The 22,450-nt window shown below is 45.1% G+C and overlaps 1 protein-coding gene across 2 annotated transcripts in view; it reads left to right on the plus strand.

Annotated features, from left to right (window-relative positions):
• Positions 1–22,450, plus strand: part of LOC120034655 (KAT8 regulatory NSL complex subunit 1-like) — a 73,635-nt gene that overhangs the window by 21,341 nt on the left and 29,844 nt on the right. For both annotated transcript variants that reach the window (XM_038981254.1, XM_038981246.1), the window contains exon 2: positions 944–2,315. In XM_038981254.1, the coding sequence (XP_038837182.1) occupies positions 1,033–2,315 (1,283 nt within the window). In that variant the 5' untranslated portion in view covers positions 944–1,032. The remainder of the gene's footprint in view (positions 1–943; positions 2,316–22,450) is intronic.

The following is a 22,450-nucleotide window of genomic DNA, read 5'->3' on the forward strand; positions in this document are numbered from 1 at the left end:
CACCAGTCTTCTCGCTCTCTGCTCTCAGAAAATGAGTAGTGATTTCATGTCGTGTCAGCCTGACCTGTTTGTATTCATGACCTAGACATTTCTTAGAAATATTACTCACAGATTTTTCTATTGAACAGTTATGTTAGAATCGTGCTAGCATAATCTGCACTTGCAAAGCCAGCCAGCCACCTGCATATTTTTCCTTCCACCATTATGATTTACCTGTCTTCTCCTCAGTCTGTACCCTCCCTTGTTCTTGAATTACATTAGCCAGGCAGCCTGCCAACATCTAACCAAATTACACATTGAAATGGTGAGCTTAGTTTGGCTATGGGGTCTTAAAAGCCCATCTGAGCTTCAGGAAAGTACTTTGAAAATACAGAAATTACTCCTGGTAAGGTACTTTTCCCATCACTCTGCTCCTTCCTTTCTTTTACCCTGTTAACCTACCGATGATCGGCTGCTGAAATCCCCCTTGTCTGGATGCGTTTTGGTAGGCCTTTGCTCCAGCTAGGGCTCTGACCTACATTTGGTGAGATCAGCTGTTCCCTCCTGTGTCCCACACAGACATAAATTAAGCTGCATAGCTCCTCAATGTAGTACTGCTGGTAAATGAACCCCCCCCCCCCCCCCCCCCCCCCGCCCTGCTTCACTCTCTATCCTCCAGCTATGGTTTCATCTACGCACCTGCTCCTCTGTGCTCTAGAAACATGTAATTGATGTCTGAGTTCATATGTATAAAAGCTTCACTGTCTGTCAGCAACCATATTGCTGTAATGTGGCAGTAGGGCCAGATCATTATGACTACTATAGGCAAATTTGAAGCGTTACATAGAATGCTCTTGGTTTGGATGACAGTGAATGATGATTTATCAAGTATGAACGTTGGAAATGGCTCATGGATGTTGTGCTGTGTTTTTAATGTATATCTCTGACTCCCCCTCTCTCCTAGGCTGTCCTCTGGCGAGGCGGTAGGTGGGTGGTGTGGAGCTGGCCTCAGCACCGGGAGAGGCCCCCTCGCCCGCCCCCTCCCTGTGCTGCATGGCTGCGATGGCGCCCGCTCTAACCGACGCGCCGGCCGAAGCTCACCGCATCCGCTTCAAACTGGCTCCGCCCTCCTCCAACCTCTCCCCGAGCGGCGTGGAGAGCAGCGGCGGCACCAGTCACATCCTCGTCTCCAGCAACGGCGCCGTCAAGCGCAAGGCATCTGAAGAGCGCGGTCCCCACGGGGGGTCCATCACAGGTAAGGGGAGGGAGGAGTCGCCGCGAGGCAACGAGGCTCCTTCCACACCTCTTGGGAAACTACAGCCGCTGGTGGCGTCGTACCTGTGCTCGGACGTGACATCCGTTCCCTCTACCAAGGAGTCACTGAAGCTGCAAGGCGTCCTGCTGCAGAAACACGGCCTTCTGCCTAGCTTCCTGCCCAGGAAACACAAGACACTGGAGCTCTCAGAGGAGCAGCTGAAGAGCATCATGAGTAACAGCAGAGGAGGTGGTCCCCCGGCCCTGTCAAGCTCTCCGCCACCTGTCAACGGCGTGGCCAAGAAGTTGGCCAAAAACGGGGCGGACCGGGACAGCATGACAGCGGTCAATGGAGGTAATAACAGGCCTTCTGCTGGACATGGACTGGACTCCCCGGTGCACCAGCCCCAACCCCACACAGCTGCCTCTAGAGGAAACTCTCCTCTCAACGGGGGAGGGCAGCACCAGCAGCCCACAGGACTGTCCTACAACCCTGCTGGAAACCCCGAACAGCCAGCACCCCCCGCAGCCTCCACCAACACCCCCATGGACTGGCCCGACAGCAAACCCTCAGAACGGCCACCATCGCTGGCCACGGACACATCATCCCTTTCCCCAACGGACCGACAGACCTCTCTGGGCCTGGGCAGCCTTGGAGTGGACGTTAAGGAGCGGACTCAGCAGAGCCAGAGCCGGCAGGGCGAGATCGAGGGGCGTCTGCGGCGCCTGAGGAAGCGCCTCCAGGTGGTTCAGGCCAAGCAGGTGGAGCACCATGTCCAGCAGCAGCTGGGGGGGCTCCTGGAGAGCACCCTGGGGCCACTGGATGCCCTCCGACCTGGCGGGAGACGAGGAGGCCAGGACGCCCCCCTCACCCCGCAGGAGAGGGAGGGGCTTGGGCGATTCCTGAAGGACGGCTCTGTCCCGGCGGAGCTGGAGCGCCTGTCTCTCAGCGGAACCACCAACCTGAGGTCCACGGAGAGTGCCTTCGACTCGGACGCCACGGAGAGCAGCTCCGGAGGAGAGACGGACGTGGAAGAGGACGAGCTCACCAGGGTGGACATCGAGCAGCGACACATCTCTCTGTAAGTACCTGGACAAAAGGAAAATGTGTTTTTTCCCGCTTAACAGACAATTTAATTGGATAAAGAAAGAGTGGAATGGGCCTTTTGGAATGTTGACTAAATTGGCATTTAGGATGGGGAGAAAGCAGAGAGGGAGTCGGAGGCTGCAGTAGAGGAAAATACAAAGATGCTAGAGTGAGTGAGTGAAAGAGGGGGGACTCCATCCTGGCTTGGCTTGTTGGGTTGTTAGCCACTGGGATCTGTAGTCTCGTTTTAACAGAGAAACACTGCCAGTTTCAGGGTTCATCTCCGGTTACCACTCTCTGCTGCTGAAAGGAAGCCTAATCCAGGCCCACTTATGTTACATACAAGCGTGTGTCCGCGCGCTACGTCTTCCTGGTCCTGTGTTCATGAGGATGTGGCTTGCACCCTCCTTTGTGTGGAAGGTGACCCTGATGAAGTGATGGCTGATGGGTAATGAAAGTGAATTAAAAACGCCTGTTTTAATAAAAGGCTGTTCTGTTCTGATGGTGCAGTGCAGTCCTCTGCTTCAAACACACTTTCATGTCTTCAGGGATAAGCCTGGGTCTAAGCAACCACCGTTTTCAAAGACGTGAAGGCAGAGATATCCGAAAGAAGCTATCTTGGCCCCAGGTTAGGTTAATTCCAGTGCGGTTGTTATCCTATGTCCGATATTGCGGTTCTTTTGCTAGTTGACTACATTGGAGGAGGCACTAAATGTGATCATCGCAGGAGTCAATTTTAACCCATAGATGGTGTTTTCATCTCTTTTTTTACAGGCAGATGAAATAATGTGGGAGTAGATGGACAATCCACCCTGAAGTATTCAGTATTGGTCCTATGTTGTTGAATGTTGCCTTAACTTTTGAATAGCGTTGGCTAGCTGTTGCTGGTTACGTTAGATGTTCCTATTCAGTTGGATTGGCCTTTTCTTTATGATCCTCAGTTGAGTAACATGTGAACACTATGTTTGGCTCTTTTTATAGTCAGCCCTGCGGCTTTCCTCTGATTCCAGCTCCACTGGTTATTGTGTGTAGTGCGTGGCCCATGGGTACTAACCAATCTATATAGCGCACCACTTTGGACCAGGGCCCATAGGGCTGGGATCAAAAGTAGTGCACTATGTAGCGGATAAGGAGCTATTTGGGACCCAACGTGAGCCTGACTGTGGGTCATAGTCACCGAGGCCTTGTTTGAATGTTGTGAACTAAAGCTAAAGACGGACCGACGCGACGGTATGAGGGATAACCTACATTCGGGCATGATGAAAGCAGTTGGTCGGTCACATGGCGAATTGCGTAAGACCAAATAGGCTTACATCCAGCCAGATTATAGTGAGAGAGCATGATGACACAGCTGCTGTTTTTTACAGTCTCTGTCTGACTGTCCGTGTGGGAGAAGAAAATAGGGGCACCTGCACCTTTAAGAAGTGACAGGGCGCTCCTCTTGCGGAGAGAGAGGGGGGGGGGGGGCACTGTTTTTCTTTTTTCTTGTACATGACTCATCCACTTCCATAACATTCTATATGATGAACAGAGAACATATTTGCAAAGACCTATTCCTGCTTTTCATAGTTTAGGTTGGCAGCTTGTTGATTGTACCACCTTGTCGTTTGTGTGTGTCTGGATGTCTGTTGTGTCTTGTGTAAGGAAAGCTTGTTATTTCCAGACCAGTTGAAGTCGCTATTGTGGCCTTGATGCAGCCACTATAAGGTCATTTTAACATTTGGCTCTGAGCAACCCCCTGAGGTTTGATTTGTGTGATCTGTCTGTCTGCACACCGTGTTTGTCCTGACTTTGTGGTTAAGGTACAGCAGGAAAATGAAATGCCAACTGTTAATTTTTGTTAATTTAGCTAAATACGAAAAATTTAAAAGCACCCTATTTGTTGCCCAAGTCCAGTTTCTGTGACATCATTTACAATGTTCCTGGTATTGTCTGTTGTGACAGCGGTTATGTTGGGCCTCTCAAGTAGAGGTCTAAAAAGTTAGACCTGTTCTGAAAGAGAGACGGTGGAGGATGGGCCTTGCGTGTGTGAGAAACTTAGGCAGCAACCAACCATAACAAGCCAACTTGCGCTAGAATACAAACTTCTAGCCTGTCATAGCTAGGATATATATCATCCAATATGATATAAAAGTGTGCTGTGTCTTTTAAGACCCATGATGTCATTCACACAGTCATTTTCTAGGCTCAAGCAAAGATGATATTGAGAGACTTGAGGCGGGGCCCATAGGAGGAAGAAAATGAATTGTTTTTGGTGACAATCCGCATTGAAATCAGCAATATTTGCTTTATGGTTTGTATATTATCAAAAACAAGGTACTAGGGCAGTGAATTGATGTTAGCTTCAGCTGTAAGCTACCAAGGAAAGCTAGCCTACAAAGCTGGAAGCTACCGGTATCATCTTGTGTTGTAATGGTTTATATATTTGTGAACAGTAATTAACGGTTTCAAAAAGTCTACATACCGTGTTGCATTATTCAATTGTGTTAACTTCTTTGCAGCATAAGTGGTGGTGCAGCCCAGGCTCCCAATGAAGTGCAGTGGTTCCTTGAGCTAGCAATGAGTATGTGGAGCAGGCACGGTGCTCTCGCACTATAAGGGGACATCGGCTGCGCTGATAGACTTGGTTCTCAATCAGTAGATGACACGAGACACATTTGAAAAGGTTCTGCCGTTTCGGTATACCGTGCAACGCTACACACATGCACACACACGATATAAAGCGCTGTCTTGAAGCTAAGCAGTGATGGTTACCCTACAGGTTACCCTGTAGGCCAGAGTCTTAACTCCTTGTGAAAATCTAAAAGCAGAGCAGTTGTTTTGAGTTGGTCTCATTTTACAACCCAATAGTTCTCTTTGACACAGAATGACCGGTCTGCTTTTGATGTCTGTGTGTCACGTGATGAGTAGGGTCTCTGTGTACGAGTCTGCTTGTTTGTGTGTGGCCTTTTTGTACATGTCATAGTGACACAACAAAGCTTATGTAAAGATTAGCATCATTGAGGGTTCTACTGGAGGGCTTGATGGTTGGTTGAAAGAGCCTAAACATTTTATTTTGTATACCAGCCACTGTGGAAGGTAGATAAAAATATATATATATTAAAAAATAATAATAATAATCTACAAGCCACTCATTTTTTCCCCCCCAGCCAAAATATTTGTTTTGCCATAGTTACACAAAGACAAAAACAGATGAGCATGCTTAGTAATGTTTCTTTAAAAAAAAGTAATCTATTACTAGTAAGAGGTAATGTGGTATGTTGCTCAATTTAATGAAATATTCTGTGACCTGAGTATTTTGTCAAATGTTTTGCTCCCCCTTTAAGGTTACCTTGGTAACAGGGCTACTCGAGTCATCGCTTGTGCCTGCTACAATGTCCCTAGAAGAGGCCAACGATGTCTCTTTTTGTTAGCTGTCAGAGCAAACTCAAACATTGAAAAGCAACCGAGCTTGTGAACAAAAATATGTAAATGAGTAGAAACACGAGGACAAAGTCTCACTTTAGAAGTCATTCAAGTAAATTAGAGCAACATTTATTTTGCTACAAGGCACAACTCGCACTTGTGCCCATACTTGACTCTTTTTATTAAGTGCTCACAATTTTGAGTCCGAAGTGTTACCATGCGCCAACGTGGCTGGTAAAATTAGACGCAAAGCCAAAATCTACCCGCAATTGGCAGTTAGCCGGTATTCATTTTAGGCCCTGTTGGTTGGCCTTATATCCTCCATTTGTAATCATTAACCTTTGGCTGCCTTCCAGGCAAGGTCTTGTAACACCCTGTAGGCCAACCGTTTCACTCACTCCCATAACCCACTAGGCCTAAATATTATGCATTCATGAATAAAACTGTTCTATGAACTGTTGCTTTCGGTTCTACCTAACTGGGGTTGTTTTTAGATTCATATCTACTCATCCACAGGCTTAATATGTTTGTGAAACACTGTTGCGATGAGAATGATGTGCATTCTGGTGACCTTTCTCCTCCCCGTGAACCCCTTTCCCTTGTCAAAACACCCCCCCGGGTAACCCGTCTTGCTCCTGGAGTTTTTTGGGGGGAGCAACAGGAGCATGTTGGAAATGCAGGACAGGTCACCTGCGCAGGTAAGTGTCCGATTTTTCAACATGGCCTAGTAGGCTCTGGGCCCTTATCCACAAAGCGTCTGAGTAGCAGTGCTGATCTAGGATCTGTCCATATCATCTTATTCGTTATGATCCAAAACTGATATTTGATCAGCACTCTTACTCTAAGATGCTTTATTGATATGGGCTCTCTGGTGTTCTGCTCCTTCAGCCTTAGTGCTGCAGGGCACTGACTCAGGATGATGCAAGGCCTTTTTCTGGTGCATTCCACTGTCTGCTCCATTTTGGCCTCTTCCAGAGACTAGCTCCTCCCTGTCAGCCCAAGTGGCAGCTCTGTCTCAAAAGCCTGAGCCTAGCCACGCCCCCATTTATGCAAACCCACTGCCTTTTGATAACAGGATGTTTATTTTTTTGTGGCGTGTTTTTCTTCTTCTTCATCTGTACTCACATCTCACATGCTCCTCTTCATCTTATGGGGACTCTCCACAAAGCCTCATGTATTATAGTACTGTCGACGTGTCAGCAGCAACTCATTCTCACATGGTCTCGGTGCAATACTTTCCTTCCTTCAATCCCTTCAAATTCAATATGGAGAACTAGGTCCTTATCCTTCCTCCCACTGATGCTTAACTTGGTGTGAAATATATTTAGTGATGGTGGGCATGTGAATGCGACCTCATGCAAATTGAGTGTGAGATTTGTTTGTACCAATACTTTTGGCATCCCAATTTTCTTAAGTGCAAAATCTTATTTTATATTCTTCTGCACCAAAACAATGGCAAGGAAATTGGGAGAAAGATTACTTTATGAGGTGTGTCAAGGTTTTAAATAAGTAAAGCTCTCAAGCAGTTACCAACCTCTTCCTGCAGTTATTGGTGCGTGAGAGCTTAGTCCTGATTGAGAACCAATCTGTTTTATTGCCATAATTGCAACAGTTTGAGTTTCCTGTCATGTTAGCGCAGCTTCCTTTTTTGCATGGCCGTTTGGCACATAAACCTGTAGCCTTGGCCCACATTAGGTTAGTTAGCATGAGAGGAACGAAGCTCTTAACCAAACTATGGAAAAACAGACTTTTTGTGCCCTGCCCTTCAATTAATTCTGTGTGCTTCACAGGGCCGTGCTAAGAGTCCTTGTCAATGTGATTTAAGGACCCAAGTTACTCATTTACAAATGGATCCACTACGTCCTTGTTCCTTCCTGCTTGCTGACCTTTCGGTTGGCTTTCCAGTTTAGCCAGTTAGCTCGCAGGATCCTCGAAGCAAGCTGATTGGTTAGGATTTCTTTGCGTGGGTGGTTTTCTGCTTTATATCCGTTCGTCTTTTCTCTCCTTTCTGCCTTCCTTTTGTCTCTCTTTTCCCTGGCTTGTGTTGATACGTTCACCTGGTGTTGCCTGTTCATCAGTCTTTCAGCCTGACGACAGGCTCTTTTGTTAGCCCGTTTTCTAGAAGTTTCCATGTAACGTGTCCTCTCCGCAGTCCGCACCACATGTCGCCATATCCTGGGTCCTGTTCAGCTGCACCCCTGGGCAGTGAATAGAGAAAAAAAAAACACCCGGACTGACTCTAGCTGCTCAGTGCTCAACAGTAATGTGGTGTCTCAAATGGCCCTCATCTGCCCCTCTCACACACTACAGGTCTAGCTGTAATATCCGTAATGACCACTTTATCTCGCCCCAAAGCAAGAGTACAGAACAAAATTATTATGTTTTTTTCATTTGTCCCTTGTTATAAGTAATACTTTCGTCTGCATATTTTTTTCATTATAGATAATCATTCTTATTGTTCATCATTCTTATCTAACCAGAAGGTTTCCAACAACAATATTGATTTAAAAAGTGTTGGGCAGCACATGGTGCATTAGACGTCTGTTTAATCAGTCTGGAGATTACTAGCACGCTGGATTAGCAGACGGCTACCACCAGCACCACCACTAGATTAATGGGTTGGGATTGAAACGACAACACGCCTGCCTTCTCAGGATGGCTTTCTGGAGCTTATGGTAGAAGTAGGATATGGTTCACCCCCCCCCCCCCCCCCCCCCCTGTAATGAAGGCCCTGGGGGTTGGATGGTAGTTTTATCCTCAGGGTTGGGTTGATTAGGGCACAACGTAACAACATGTTTTGCAGCAGAAAACGAACATGAGTGTTTATTATTGGACAAGTCCAGGTAGTCCCTTCCACTTTTACTTCTCCCATTTAGTGCCGAAAGGACACAACCCAGCTGAAGGGTTCAACTGATGTTACTGCAAGGCTGTGCCAATGAATCTGATCAAGTTTATGCATATCCAGGGGACAGGATGCTGGTGCCCTCCGTTGCTACCAGATAGAGCAATATAACTGGTTTGGGAATTTTATATTGGGCTCTACTAAAACAATTGCAAGCACATTGACTGAATATTTCGCTAGGGCAACCACCACTAAAATGGTTTAGTTTAATTGGGCCGGAGGGCCTCGTCCCTTTTACAGGTACAAGCCAAGCCTGAGGTGGCATTGAAATGTCTTGTTCTTGGCTCGTTAATGTTTTCCTATGATTCATTGAAATGGAAGCGGCTATGTGACACACCTACAGCATGGCTGCACAACACAATGACAATGGGAAGCAATAGCTACAGAGTGAAATGGTGGTGGTCTTAGGACTCCTTCTTACTCAAATGCAATCACATTTATGCTTAAAGCCGTTTTTACATCTGCAGTTGTCACAAAGTTTGTTGGTATGGGGGTCAAGTCCTCCATTCGGTGTGTTTGCAGTTACTATGACACTCCGTGTCTGCAGTAGTGCTGTCCGGAGTCATTCACACTCTGCGATAGCAGGAAATACCATACAAATACTAGTTCACCACCGCCACCCCGAACCTCTCTGCCTGTGGTGGTGTGACTGCAATGATTTAATGCATTGCCATTCTCTCTCCCTCACCCGCTTTCACTCACTCACTCACTCACTCACTCACTCACTCACTCACTCACACCACTGTGTTTGCTCTTCGCTAATGGAGCCAAGAGAACCGCTCTGGCTCAGAGCTTCCCCTCTAAAGATCACTGAGGTTCTTTTAGGCTGGTTTTCTATCTTAAATCCTAGGACCAACACCATTGAAAGATAGATGGGGTACAGACAGTCATGTTCATTAGTGGTTTCAGGGGATGGTAGGCTACTAGGCTTAGACCGTATTCTCAGATGAATGGGAAGGGGAGAAGTCTCGTTTTCCATAATGTTCCACATTTCCATAATATCGTTATATAGGCTGGTGATATAACATCAGTCTTATTTACATTCCAGGGGGATTGAAAAACATGCCAACGAGGTGCCTTTTTATGTGCTTTTTTTGGATCATTGAATTGTTTGTACAGTAGACAGAGTAAGCCTACGTTTGGTGCTCTCTTTCGAAACCTGTGAAGGTGGCAGAGTTACAGCAGTGTTTCAGACCATGAGACATCCCGACTATTGACAGTGGTGTAAAAAATACTTAAGTATTACTTAAGTAGTGGTTTGGCGTATCTGTACTTTATATTCGTCAACTTTTAATTCACTACGTTCCTAAAGAAAATAATTTACTTTTACTCCATTTTCCCTGACACCCATAAGTACTTGTTACATTTTGAATGCTTAGCAGGACAGAAAATGGTCCTATTCTCACACGTATCAAGAGAACATCCCTGGTCATCCGTACTGCCTCTGATCTGGCGGACTCACTAAACACAAATGCTTTGTTTGTAAATGATTTCAGTGTTGGAGTGTTCCCATGGTTATCAGAACATTTTAAAAAAGAAAGAAAAATGGCCTAATATAAGGAATTTGAAATGATTAATACTTTTGATATGTAAGTATATTTTAGCAATTGCATTTACTTTTGATACTTGCGTAAATTTAAAGCCAAATGCTTTTAGACTTTTACTCAAGTAGTATTTTACTCATTTTCTATTAAGTTAAGTTATCTTTACTTTTACTAAAGTATGACAATGGGGTACTTTTTCCACCACTGAAAATTGTTCTTCTCACGAAAGCGTGTGTAGCGCCCGAACGGTTTGCACTACAAACGAATGACTATGGAAAGGGGGAGACTCACAAACACGATTTGTGTTCTCCGTTTTGCTCTACAACCCCCATAAGTGTCACATGCCTCGTCTGAAGGTAATCCATACAAACGAATGGAAGTGTGAAGGCAGCTTTGTGCCAACAAAAATAAGGGGTTAAATACACTGAGTATGCCAAACATTAGGAACACCTTCCTAATAATGAGTACCCTCTTTTGCCCTCAGAACAGCCTCACTTTGTCGGGGCATGGACTCTACAAGGTGTTGAAAGCCTTCCACAGGGATGCTGACCCATGTTGACTCCAATGCTTCCCACAGTTGTGTCAAGTTGCCTGGATGTCCTTTGGGTGGTGGGCCATTCTTGATACACACGGGAAACTGTTGAGCGTGAAAAACCCAGCTGCGTTGCAGTTTTGACACAAACTGGTGCGCCTGGCACCTACTACCATACCGCGTTCAAAGGCACTTAAATCTTTTGTCTAGCCCATTCACCCTCTGAATGGCACGCATACGCAATCAATGTCTCAGTTGTCTCAAGGCTTAAAAATCCTTCTTTAACCTATCTACACTCATTGAAGTGGATTTAACAAGTGACATCAATAAGGGATCATAGTTTTCACCTGATCAGTCTATATCATGGAAAGAGCATGTGTTCATGTTTTGTATACTCACTGTGTCCAAAAAAAAACAATATATTTGCTTAGTTTTCATATCTATTAGATGTGCAATTGGCATGCTGACTGCAGGATTGTCCACCAGAGCTGTTGCTAAAGAATTCAATGTTAATTTCTCTACCATAAGCAGTACGTCAGCCGGCCTCACAACCACAGACCACGTGTAACCATGACAGCCTAGGACCTCCACATCTGACTTCTTCACCTGCGGGATTGTCAGAAACCAGCCACCCAGACAGCTGATGAAACTAAGGAGAATTTCTCCGTAATAATGCCCTTTTGTGGGGGAGAAACTCATTCTGATTGGTTGGGCCTGGCGCCCCAGTGGTTGGGCCTATGCCCTCCCAGGTCCACCCATGGCTGCACCCCCGCTCAGTTGTGAAATCTATAGATATGGGCAAATAATTTCCTTGTATTAAGTTCTAACTCAGTAAAATCGTTGAAATTATTGCATGTTGCGTTTATGTTCACTATATTGGACGCCAAGTTCAATATTTTATTTAAAAAAAATGTGTATGTATAATTAATTTTTGGAATATTTTTTTTATATATACCTAAAGGGTCCTAAAATTCAAAATCAAATAGCTAAATGATCCATGGGATGGCCAGCATAAAAAATAAATAATAATAATCTATGTTTGCAATTTGGTACTTTTTCACCACTGACACACACAGTTTTTATAATAAGAAAGTGACCAATAACCACTTATTTTTTAATGGAATGATTTGTATGGAAAGCCAAGTTGAAGCCAGCATTATATGTTGTCTGCCTCATAATAACCACATGGTTTTACCTGCAACAGTGTAGCGCAACACCTCTTCAATTGAAGCTGCGGTAAACAAATGAAAGTGGCCACCTCTCACAAAAACAAATCAAAAATGAAATCACGGTTCATTATAAGCGAAGCAGGAGAACGTGTACATTGGCTACAATAATTACAAGGACAGTTCAAGGACCAAATGCAGGAAATGTCAGATTTCAAGAAGGCTATTTCAAGCCTCTTGCATTGTTTAAAATTGCAGGTGTGACATGGTTACCAAAATGTATTTGTCATGTTATTTCATTACCCGATCATATTGTGAAGAGGCCCACTAGGCTATGTAATATGTTGTCATTATATCCAGAATAATTCATAGGAATAGGGTTGGATGTTGGGTAAAAGTCTATCCTACACAATTGAGTCTAGTAGACCCCCGTGTCCAATCCGAGGCACAAAAACATATGAAACCATGAACTCGTTAACTTGATGCCTTCTTTGTTAAATCTAACGAGACCCTGCTGTAAATCGAGCAGAAAACAGATGATCAACATCAATTCGCGAGAGATATTAGATCCAGGCACAACAGTTTTCACCTGCATAATGAATGAGAGACACACATTCTAGACATTACTCGCGAACACTTTTTTTCATCACTTGGGCTGTTGCATCGCATGCGCTGTCTCAACAGCTCTTTGTCACTAGACTATCAGTCTGAGAAGGCACATCAACACAGTGTTATCCATAAATATTGTAGAAACAAGTTGATGACCGTATCTATTTAGGTTTCAAGTATCTCTTTTAAGGTGACTCTTTTGCTTAGGAGCATTTTCACCCCCCCCCCTTCTCTCAATCGCATAAATTGTTTTGGATTTGTGTGCCCAATAACTGTTTTCATATGGAGACATGAAATGTTTCGTAGTTGCACTGCAGTTCTGAGATCTCTATATCAAAAACTGTCCGACGGCTATATCCAGGATTCGTACAGGGTTCAAGTTAAATGTCTAATTTAACAACTTAATAAATATATATAACGACAACTTACACTGCCATAAATGGAAGGATAGAGAAGTAATGTTTAATGTCACGATTTTGGACAGATCCGTCAAGACACCAACCACGAGGAAGGGTTACACGGGTTTTAAATCAACTCGTGAATTGTATTGAATATAGCTATGTTCCTCTCGTATCTAAAAATTGGCTGATTCATTATCAATGACTTATCAACAGCTGTAACATGTTGTCCATCGTAGGAAATCCTCACTGCTGCCCTAGTTTCTAGAAAGACCCATATGCGCACAGGCAATGTCTAACGCTGCAGGCAGCATAGATGATGAAAAAATCATGTTTAGAGCTGATGGTTGGTTGCATGGTGCAAGAATTAATACAATTAATGAATTATTGAATGTTATGATGGACACAGCTTCGTCGAAACTAAACATACACCACCTCTGCTCAACAAACTCGAGAATGAATTGTTTGAGGTGCTGCAGTTCGCGAACGACATTGTGCTTATCACCTTTCAGTCAAGCAATGCAATCCGCCAACAGTTCACAATCTAGTCCGGTTGCGGCCACAATTAGACCTTGTTTCCTATGTACCTACAAATAATCGTATTTGTGTGCCTAGCAATCAACAAATGTTAATTATTAAAGCGCACGCTTTTACAAGTCTGTTACAAATTACAGCTCCAATGATCCCCTTATTGTGAACAAGAGGTTTGTAGAAGCATGACTATTTTGAGTTTTCTGTTCACCGGTAGGGGGTCCTGCGTGCTCTGGGTATTACTGACTCAAATGAACTAAAGGAGTCAAAAAGATGAGTTATTTTGACTGAACAAGTTGAAAAAGATCAGCCCGTTAAAAGAGCAGAACTGTGTGTGTGTGTGTGTGTGTGTGCGCGCCAGTGTCTCATCCACACATGCATGTGTTGGAAATGTCATCCTAACCTGACCAGGTCCTTTTTCCTTCAGAGGTGATAACCTAGATTACGTTTCTAGTGGACAGTGCTTCCTTTAAAGATAAACGGGTGTGTGTTCCTTCATGGTTGAGCGCTTTATTCATTGCGGCCGCAAGTGAACAGCATGGCTGAATCTGCGTTCTGCATTTAAATGACCTCTAAGCCATTTGATTGGCCAAATGTCCCTCTACTGCACAATTTAAAGGGAAGTGTGGACTGTGGATGCTTTCCCCACCCCCACCTACTTATATTAACCTTTGGTTACTACACTACCTCCCTTTTTATGAGAGGAACTCCTAGCTCTACAATTAGGATTGCTGGGGGGCTGCAGTGGCAATGAAACCTGGTCATGTCGCTGTGAAATGAGTTCCTCTGCTGCTCGAGAAGGAATTGAAGAACCCTTTGCTGTGGTGTGTGCTTGCTGAAGAGGAGGGGTCGGGTAGAGGGGAGCAGGTCGCACATGTAGAACATCTGTCACAGTTTGAGTATCAAGAACAAGATAACAAACAGCGTAGCTGGTCTCCGCGCTATTGTAACATGAATACCACAGCTCATATTCTCTTTGTGTGTATGAAAAGTTAGGTGTTTTTGTGTCGGGTTTGAATGAACTGGTAACGTCTGAGGCTGTAGTACCATGTTATGGAGAGCGAAAAGAAGTGCTAACCTAGTGAGGTAGAGCCTCCCTCATTCACGCTACATAATATCGAAGAGCCTGTGTGTGAGAAGTAGCTGTGGTACTCAGTGTAAATAGAATAGATTGGCTGCTCAGGTATCCTGTTGCCTGCAGCAGAGAGAAGATATTGACTCGTTTTAAAGGGCAGCTCCCTCTGTGCACTGCTCCGTCTTTGTTTGTGCGCACATGTGGGTTGTGTGTTTTGAGTCGAAAGCGCAGAGACCGAGCGAGCAAACGTTGTTTGTTCAACAAACCAGATGTCACATCACCCTCTTTCAGTTTCTCCTCCCGCTCTTTAACAGATACAGGAAGTGGTTATGCATGCGTTTGTGTTGTGTGTGTGTGGCAGTGAGTTTCCTGTTGTGCATCACACTCCAGTCAAGCTAAGGTGGCTGACAGACCAGTTTGTGTGTCTGGAGAGCAGGAGGAAGGAAGGAATGCCGCCATTGTGAACTGTGGAGTGTCATTACCCATATGGTTAGATATTCTACGCTCGCTTGGTTTCTTTCTGTGTTTGGATATTCTGTTTTATTAGGCCTTACTAGTCCAGTGGGAGCATTTTATAGTAACATGATCATCTATGATATTTCTTCACCCCAGGCTAATACAGGCCTGTGTGACTCACAGCGTATACCTATTGGGACTACCCAATGCACCCTGGCAAAAAAACAAAAAAAACATAGAAAAGCGACCCAGGGACAGTGCTCCCAACTAATACAAAATGGAGCCTTTATTAGTCAACCAGCATCTCTTATTTTTTTTATGGATGTGGCTTTTCTATTTCAGGCCAAGCAGCATATCCCCTCTTGCTCTGCTTTTCAGATTCTTCAGGTCCTTCTTCCTCAGGATGGCCGAATTACTTTGGGACATCAGTCTGATGCCGCTTAATCGGCGAGAGCTCCTCTGACCTTTTTGCGAGACAAAGGGTTGATGGAATATGACATTTGGATGCTCTATCAAGGTTGCCGTTTGTCATTCATTCAGAACCTTTTTGTCTCCCTACCCTTTGCATGGCGTTCCTCAAAGTGAGCTTCTGCTCAACCAGCTAAACGACAATTTTATTCCATACGTTGAAAAGCGAGGCCTATTCGAGACCGCCTACAGATGTTCAGTGGAGCACATGCTTGTTTGTCTGGATGTACTGGATAGTGTTGGATGCGGTCAACATTTCGGCGGCTACAGTTGTCTACCGTAGTGTAGTGCTTGGAGGCACAGCGGCGGTGTAAACTAGTATGCTCATCAGTTCCTGATTTGGAGAGTGCTGCTGCCCCACCTCCTTCTCCTCCCCCCTATCCCAATAGGCCTAGCCCGAGCTCCGTGTGTGAAGAGCTCTTCTCGCCCGTCTCTGCTGCCTCGGTACCTGCAGCAGAGTCCCTCCCACCTCCTATAGTACTGTCTAGCCCACCCTCCTCTCTCTCTCTATTGCTCTCACACCTCATCTGTACCTGGCAGCGCCCGCAGAGCCGGGCCCATAATGAAAAGGCTCCTGTGTGTGTGTGTGTGTGTGTGGCAGTGTGAAGAAGGCTAAGGTGCCTAGTGTGTTTGTGCTCGCGTGCCTGTACGGCACTTTTCTGATTGCTTGTGAATTGGTTTAGTTTGCAAGGTTTGTGTGTGCATTTTATTCTGCTGCGCATGGTGGTCCTGGCCTATGTCATTTTAATGTCTAATGTACTTGTTTCCTCCTTTTTGATTTGTTTTAGAGAACACTGACTTTCGATAACTTACTCAGTTTCATTTGGAAATGGTGGGGTTTGAGGACCCGACTGTTGTTACAAGGATCTAAAAATAAAGAGATGGTACTGCTATTCATTTGGTCTCCATATCGCTTAGTCTCCAGTATATTTATAGTAAAGGGGGGGAAGGGGGTGGCGTCCTCAGTCCCCCAGGAGCATGCTTCATCCCTGGGCCAAACGAGTCCTGTGTCTGCTGCTCTGTGGGAGAAAGGTCTGCTGGATGGATAATGAGATTACAGGGCAGTGAGAGAGGAGAAGAGAGGCTGGTTGGGGCTCAGGCTGTCTGCTGCCTCAAGATCACTGGGGGCCGGGCCGCAGTGGTTCACTATACTGTACCACCCCAGGCCTGAATCCTCTAGAAACACAACATCCTTATATTGCGTTGGATTTTCATTTGCTATAGACTACTACCCCCGTAATTGTCCCTCAAAGCTGGGAGTGGGTTTATGACAAAATGGAGGCGGGCGGGCACTGTGACTGAAGAATTACGATGCTATTGAGTCCTTTTTTTTTTAAAGACCAGGCTGTAAACAAATTGATTTTTGCACACTAGACATCTGTTGGGACAGGACAACTTCTGGTGCCCTCCAAACTTGGAGGTTGGCAGATTTGACGCACTAAAATATACACACTAAACTAAAGGTCTAAACACTGCTACACAATACAACTATTAAAATGTAATTATAAGTGGTGTAATTCAAAGGTTACACACGAGAAAGGGGAAAATGTGAAAGCAAAGGGTGTAATTGGAAAGGATTTTGGCATCAGATTTTAAGATCTCATGTTTTCCTCAAGTTGACACCCTCACATGGTTTCTCTTAGACCATTATATGTTTAACAACAAATTGTGACACAATTTGAAATAGCATGTCATTTTATGGAGAAAACTGAGAAACAGAAACCAGGTTGCATATTAGCATGACATCCGCAGTCATGGGGCCGCAGATAACTCAATATTTTCAGTGGTGGGGGGTATATCAATCTTTGTCTGTGATTCAGGCTTTACTTAAATTACTCATGTAATCCTAAACCTTTTGAACGCGCTTTTAAAGACTACACGCCCCGTCGCTCCCTGCGTGAGCCTCCTTCCCCTGCCGTGTGCGTAGGCCTAGATGTACACACAGCGGCCAGTTTATTAGGTACACCATCTAGTACTGGGTCGGACCCCCCTTTGCCTCCAGAACAGCCTGAATTCTTTGTGGCACGGAAACGTTGCTCAATTGGTATCAAGGGAGCTAATGTGTTCCAGGAAAACATTCCCCACACCTCTGCCATCAGCCTGTACCATTGACACCAGGCAGAGTGGGGCCATGGACTCATGCTGCTTACACCAAATTCTGACTCTGCCATCAGCATGACGCAAAAATAACCGGGATTCGTCGGACCAGGCAATGTTTTTCCATTCCTCAATTATCCAGTGTTGATTGCATGCCCACTGGAGCTACTTGTTTTTAGCTGATAGAAGTGGAACCCGGGGGGGGGGGGGGGGGGGGTCGTCTGCTGCAACAGCCCACCCGTGACAAGTTGTGCATTTCTGAGACGCCGTTCTACCCACCACTGTTGTACTGCGCCGTTATTTGTGGCCTGCCTGTTAGCTAGCATGATTCTTGCCATTCTCCTTCGATTCATCTCTTCACAAGCTGTTTTCATCCACAGGACTCCCGATAACTGGATGATCTTTGTTTGTCGCACCGTTCTTGGTAAACCCTAGACACTGTCGTGCGTGAAAAGTCCAGGATGCCGGCCCTTTCTGAGATACTGGAACCGGCGATAATACCACGCTAAAAGCTATTTAGCTCACTCGTTTTGCCCTTTCTAAAATTCAATCGAACGGTAGCTGAATGCCTCGACGCCTGTCTGCCTGCTTTATATAGCAAGCCACGGCCACGTGACTCACTATAGGAGCAAACTATTTTCGTGAACGGGGTGGTGTACCTAAAACTTTCCACTGGGTATGTGTTAATTCAGAGGAGGCACCAATGCGTTGGAGATCATCTTGTTGTTTTCTGACAACAATACAAATTCCTGGACCGGTGGACTGGGCCATGGTGGAAGCCACTGGGTTCTTGGTGAGTTTTTATTTTCTGGCAGGCAGGGCAGATGCTGGGAATGGGTGCAGAGAGAGCAGTCTACTGGGCTCTGCTCAGGGTTTGTTTGCAAAGAGGATTCCTGCCCTGACGCTGTTGTGGTAAAGATTTGGCCCTGCCAGAAGCTCGGACACTCAGGCTCCTCAGCATTCCTTCTCAGCCCCCTTGGCCCTTCTCCTTCAACAGCCTAGAAAGTGGACTAGATCCTCATTGGGGGAATAAGATGACATGCTCATTTTAGTATTGGCTAGGCCTACTCATGCAAATCAACGAACTGCTGACAACTTATTATGAGTATATTAGTCAGCGTGGGCACTGGACATGGTGCATGGATAGGCCAAAATGAAAATGCATGGACACACACCAGTCTTGCCCACACACATAAAATAAGATCTGAGAACATCGACACCCATACACTTTCTCTAATTGTTAGACTCATTTGTTCATTCACAACGCCCACTCCTAGTCTTCTACCAAGGCCTGTGACTCATTCATCAGGCACGCACACACACAGACAGATCTGTTTCCTCTTCCTGTTTCAGCACCAACAGCCAACCATATTGGCCCAGTAGAATACTGGCAGGTCACATGGTCCATTAGGCTAACTGACCCCATCAGCTAATTGAGACTCTCCGGCAGTCAGACTGATGTTATATCCAGGCAACAGCCCAAGGCTTCTCACCAAATGGCACCCTATTCCCTATATAGTGCACTACTTTTTACCAGAGTATGTGGTAGAGAATAGGATGTCATAAGGGACACTAAGACTCCCTTCCTGGTTGGACCGATGGCAAAAGGCCACAGCTAAAGTAGCGCACTATATAGGAACTAGGGTGCCATTTGAAACGCTGCCCATGTAGCTTCAAACAGGCTCAGTTTCATTTACATTTAATCCCCAATCCTTATTTCAACCACAGTCCTTTCAGCAGATGATTTGCCGTTAAAATATATATATATATCTGGATCATTCTATTCCATCGGTACACAACTCTTTCCCTTTATGTGATTGTCATGTGCTAGTCTTTGTCCACACTTTCACATTGGCAACTGATACAAGCCCAGGCAACAAACAATTAGACGTCTCCTCCCGTACCAAAATCGGACACAAAACCAGACGACACAGAGGAAGCCAGGCTAGGATACTACATTGAGACGGTCTCCTCCAGGGCTGGTGCTAAGCCTGGAGTGAGGGAGGGCCCAGCCCATGCCTTGCAGTGAGCTAGCTGCAGCCTGCCTGCCTGGCCTGCTCAATAATACACAGAGGAGAGCTGCTGCCGGTCAGATGGTGCGGTAGTCTGGAGGAGGAGAGGAGTGGAACTTGGCGCCCGGCTGTGACACAGCAGCCCAGCCCTCCCACCTCCCGCTTTTATTTAAGGCATTTATGTCATGTGTAGGCCTTCCACGAACTGGAAAGGGTGCTTGGTTTCCATGGCAAAAGATGTTCAAAGGGTTGGCCAGCCGAGTCATAGCTCACGACCTATGGAGGCAATTTGTATGACTGTTTTCTGATATTAACTCCGCCGCGGGGTTGTTTTGTCCCTTTGAAAATCTATAATGGATTATTGTGTGAGCCGCCATTTCAATGTCCATAACAGATTCAGTTCTGTAAGCGCTGTCATCCTTATCATACAACAAATAAAGGATGGCTGATAGGATTTATTCGTACACCTCCTCTTTTTGACCAATCTAGGCCTGTGTATTTCTTGGTGTTAACATCTATATTTCAAGGTTGTATGTTTTTAGGGCCGACGTCGCTGCTTCTGCCTGCTTGTATGGCCAGTGTAGACTGTTGTGTACTGCGTTTGTTGTCAAAGCGTAGACTAGGAGCTTGGCTTACTTTGCTGTGGCTAGCTTTGATCGCTGTTCCCATCTGTTGTTGTAATATGCACAGCCTCCTCCCGTTCAACAGAGTCACCGTTCTGCTCTGCTGGGTGACGTCACCATCCCTGTCTCCCTGTTGCTGGCCATGTCTTGTCACTGGGCTGATTGAGCTAGTAGCACACAAATACCACTCACCGGACGCCGGGACCGTTGTGACCGGTCTGTCTGTCATGTTCTTTGTTATATTCTCTGACATGCATACAGGCAGGAGGTGAACAGTGAAGAGTATTGTACACTGTAGGTAGCCCTAGGCTAGTTTTCAAGGTAATGTCTGGGTTGTATTCTATGCAGGTAGATAGGCTATACTAAGCCTTACCCGTATGTAAACACCCCCAATTACACCTAATAATGTTTTCATGAAGCAGCATGTAACCTAGTTTGAATACGACCCTGATGTCAGTTGTCCAGTGCCTTGCTATGAACAGTGTCTGGGAGGAGTTTTTTTTTTTTTTGTCAAGCAAGTTATTGCGATCAAGTATTAATAATACGTCCGGTTGCCAAGTAACCGAGAGCATTTGGCCTTCGGTGGTAGTTGTATTGAGTTCATGAATCTAGCTTTTCAATTTGAATATTCAAATGATCCTTTTTGCATTTTGCTTTCGTTGATCTAAATGGGCCCGAGGTGAATGGGAGAGCATGCAACACTAGCTTGGAGCCTCCCCTGTGCGGCAATCTAGAGGGTCACCTTTCCACCCATCACAATTTAGGACGACAAGGCTGTCAATGTATCATAGTAAAAGCCTACATGATTTACCACCCATCAACGGTAGTACACATCGGTATATCAATTGTCTCTTAATTTGATTTGTAAATGTTACAGCATTCAACAAAACTGAAGTGTCACAATACGTAAGACTTGCATTGTTTGATTAATGACATAATAAGTCTGACAGGAGATGATAGACAAACAACGACGGTAGCTACAACATGTGATAGGTTGAAGATGAACTAAATGTAAAACAGCCTGATTATAGGTGCCAGGCTGTCAGCCCTATCGAAGCCCATGCAGAGAGAGAGCAGTGTGCTGTCAGGACAAGTAGTTTGAAGCCATTGGCACTGAACCACTGAAATACATTTACATGGAGGCGAAACTGAAACTCCCTTCCTCCCCCTCCTATCACCAGCCAAAGGCAACATGTCTTCCTCTGTTGCTGGCTGGCACCACTTTACGAAGGTGTGGCATTGCTAGGCAAGATTCACCATAACATGCAGCAGCCCAGCCTCCCTGTGGGAACCTATGAAGGTATATGCTGTTTGTTAAGACAACAAAATAGCGGTGCCCAGCAAAGTTGGGGGCAATTCCATTTAAAATCTAGTCAATTCAGGAAGTACACTAAAACTCCAATGCCAATTTTTTATATATACAGTGGGGAGAATAAGTATTTGATACACTGCCGATTTGCAGGTTTTCCTACTTACAAAGCATGTAGAGGTCTGTAATTTTTATCCAGAAAATCACATTGTATGATTTTTTAAAGTAATTAATTTGCATTTTATTGCATGACATAAGTATTTGATCACCTACCAACCAACCATATATATATATTTAATGGTATTATTAAATGGAATTTGGTTTACTTTCTGAATTAACTGGAATTGGCATCAACCCTGGTGCATCTGTGGCTAACATCCCTAGCCTAATCTTTTATTTAGGCTACTGAAGTTATTGTATGACGAATGTAACGCCCAGTGTAAAAAATAAAAAGGATATATCCTGATTATTCTGGTCTTTTTTGTAAACAGAATATATTATTTAGCGCAATATTTTCATCCAGTCTGAATTTAAATGCCCCTGATCGCTCTTATCCGGCTATCTCTGGACAGAATGGTGATGTCTCTGGACAAGCCTGAGCCAATAGGGACGTGTGGATTTGGAACGTGCAGTGGAGTGGAGCCTCGAACCGTTATCGGAGTTTCTGCCCTAACCCCTGTGGGTTGTGCAATCACACGCAATATTTTTAACACGTAATTTTCCCATTCTCACATCTGGGCTGGGTTAACCAACACTACGTCTCCTTTCCAATACCAACCCACAACAATTTCATAAGACACTCTCTTTATTCACTCTCTCATCCCTCTCTCCTCTCTTCAACTCTCACCATAATTCATATCTCTACTCACTCTCCACTACTCCCTCGCTCTTCTACTTTCCCTACTCGCTAGCTCATTATTTGTTCTTTATGTAAGGACTCCAACATTCCATCCCCACTTAGCCCTTTTAATTCATAGCAGTGAGGCTTTAGCCACCACCCCCC

Source organism: Salvelinus namaycush, chromosome 3 (assembly GCF_016432855.1).
Source record: "Salvelinus namaycush isolate Seneca chromosome 3, SaNama_1.0, whole genome shotgun sequence".
Lineage (NCBI taxonomy): Eukaryota > Metazoa > Chordata > Actinopteri > Salmoniformes > Salmonidae > Salvelinus > Salvelinus namaycush.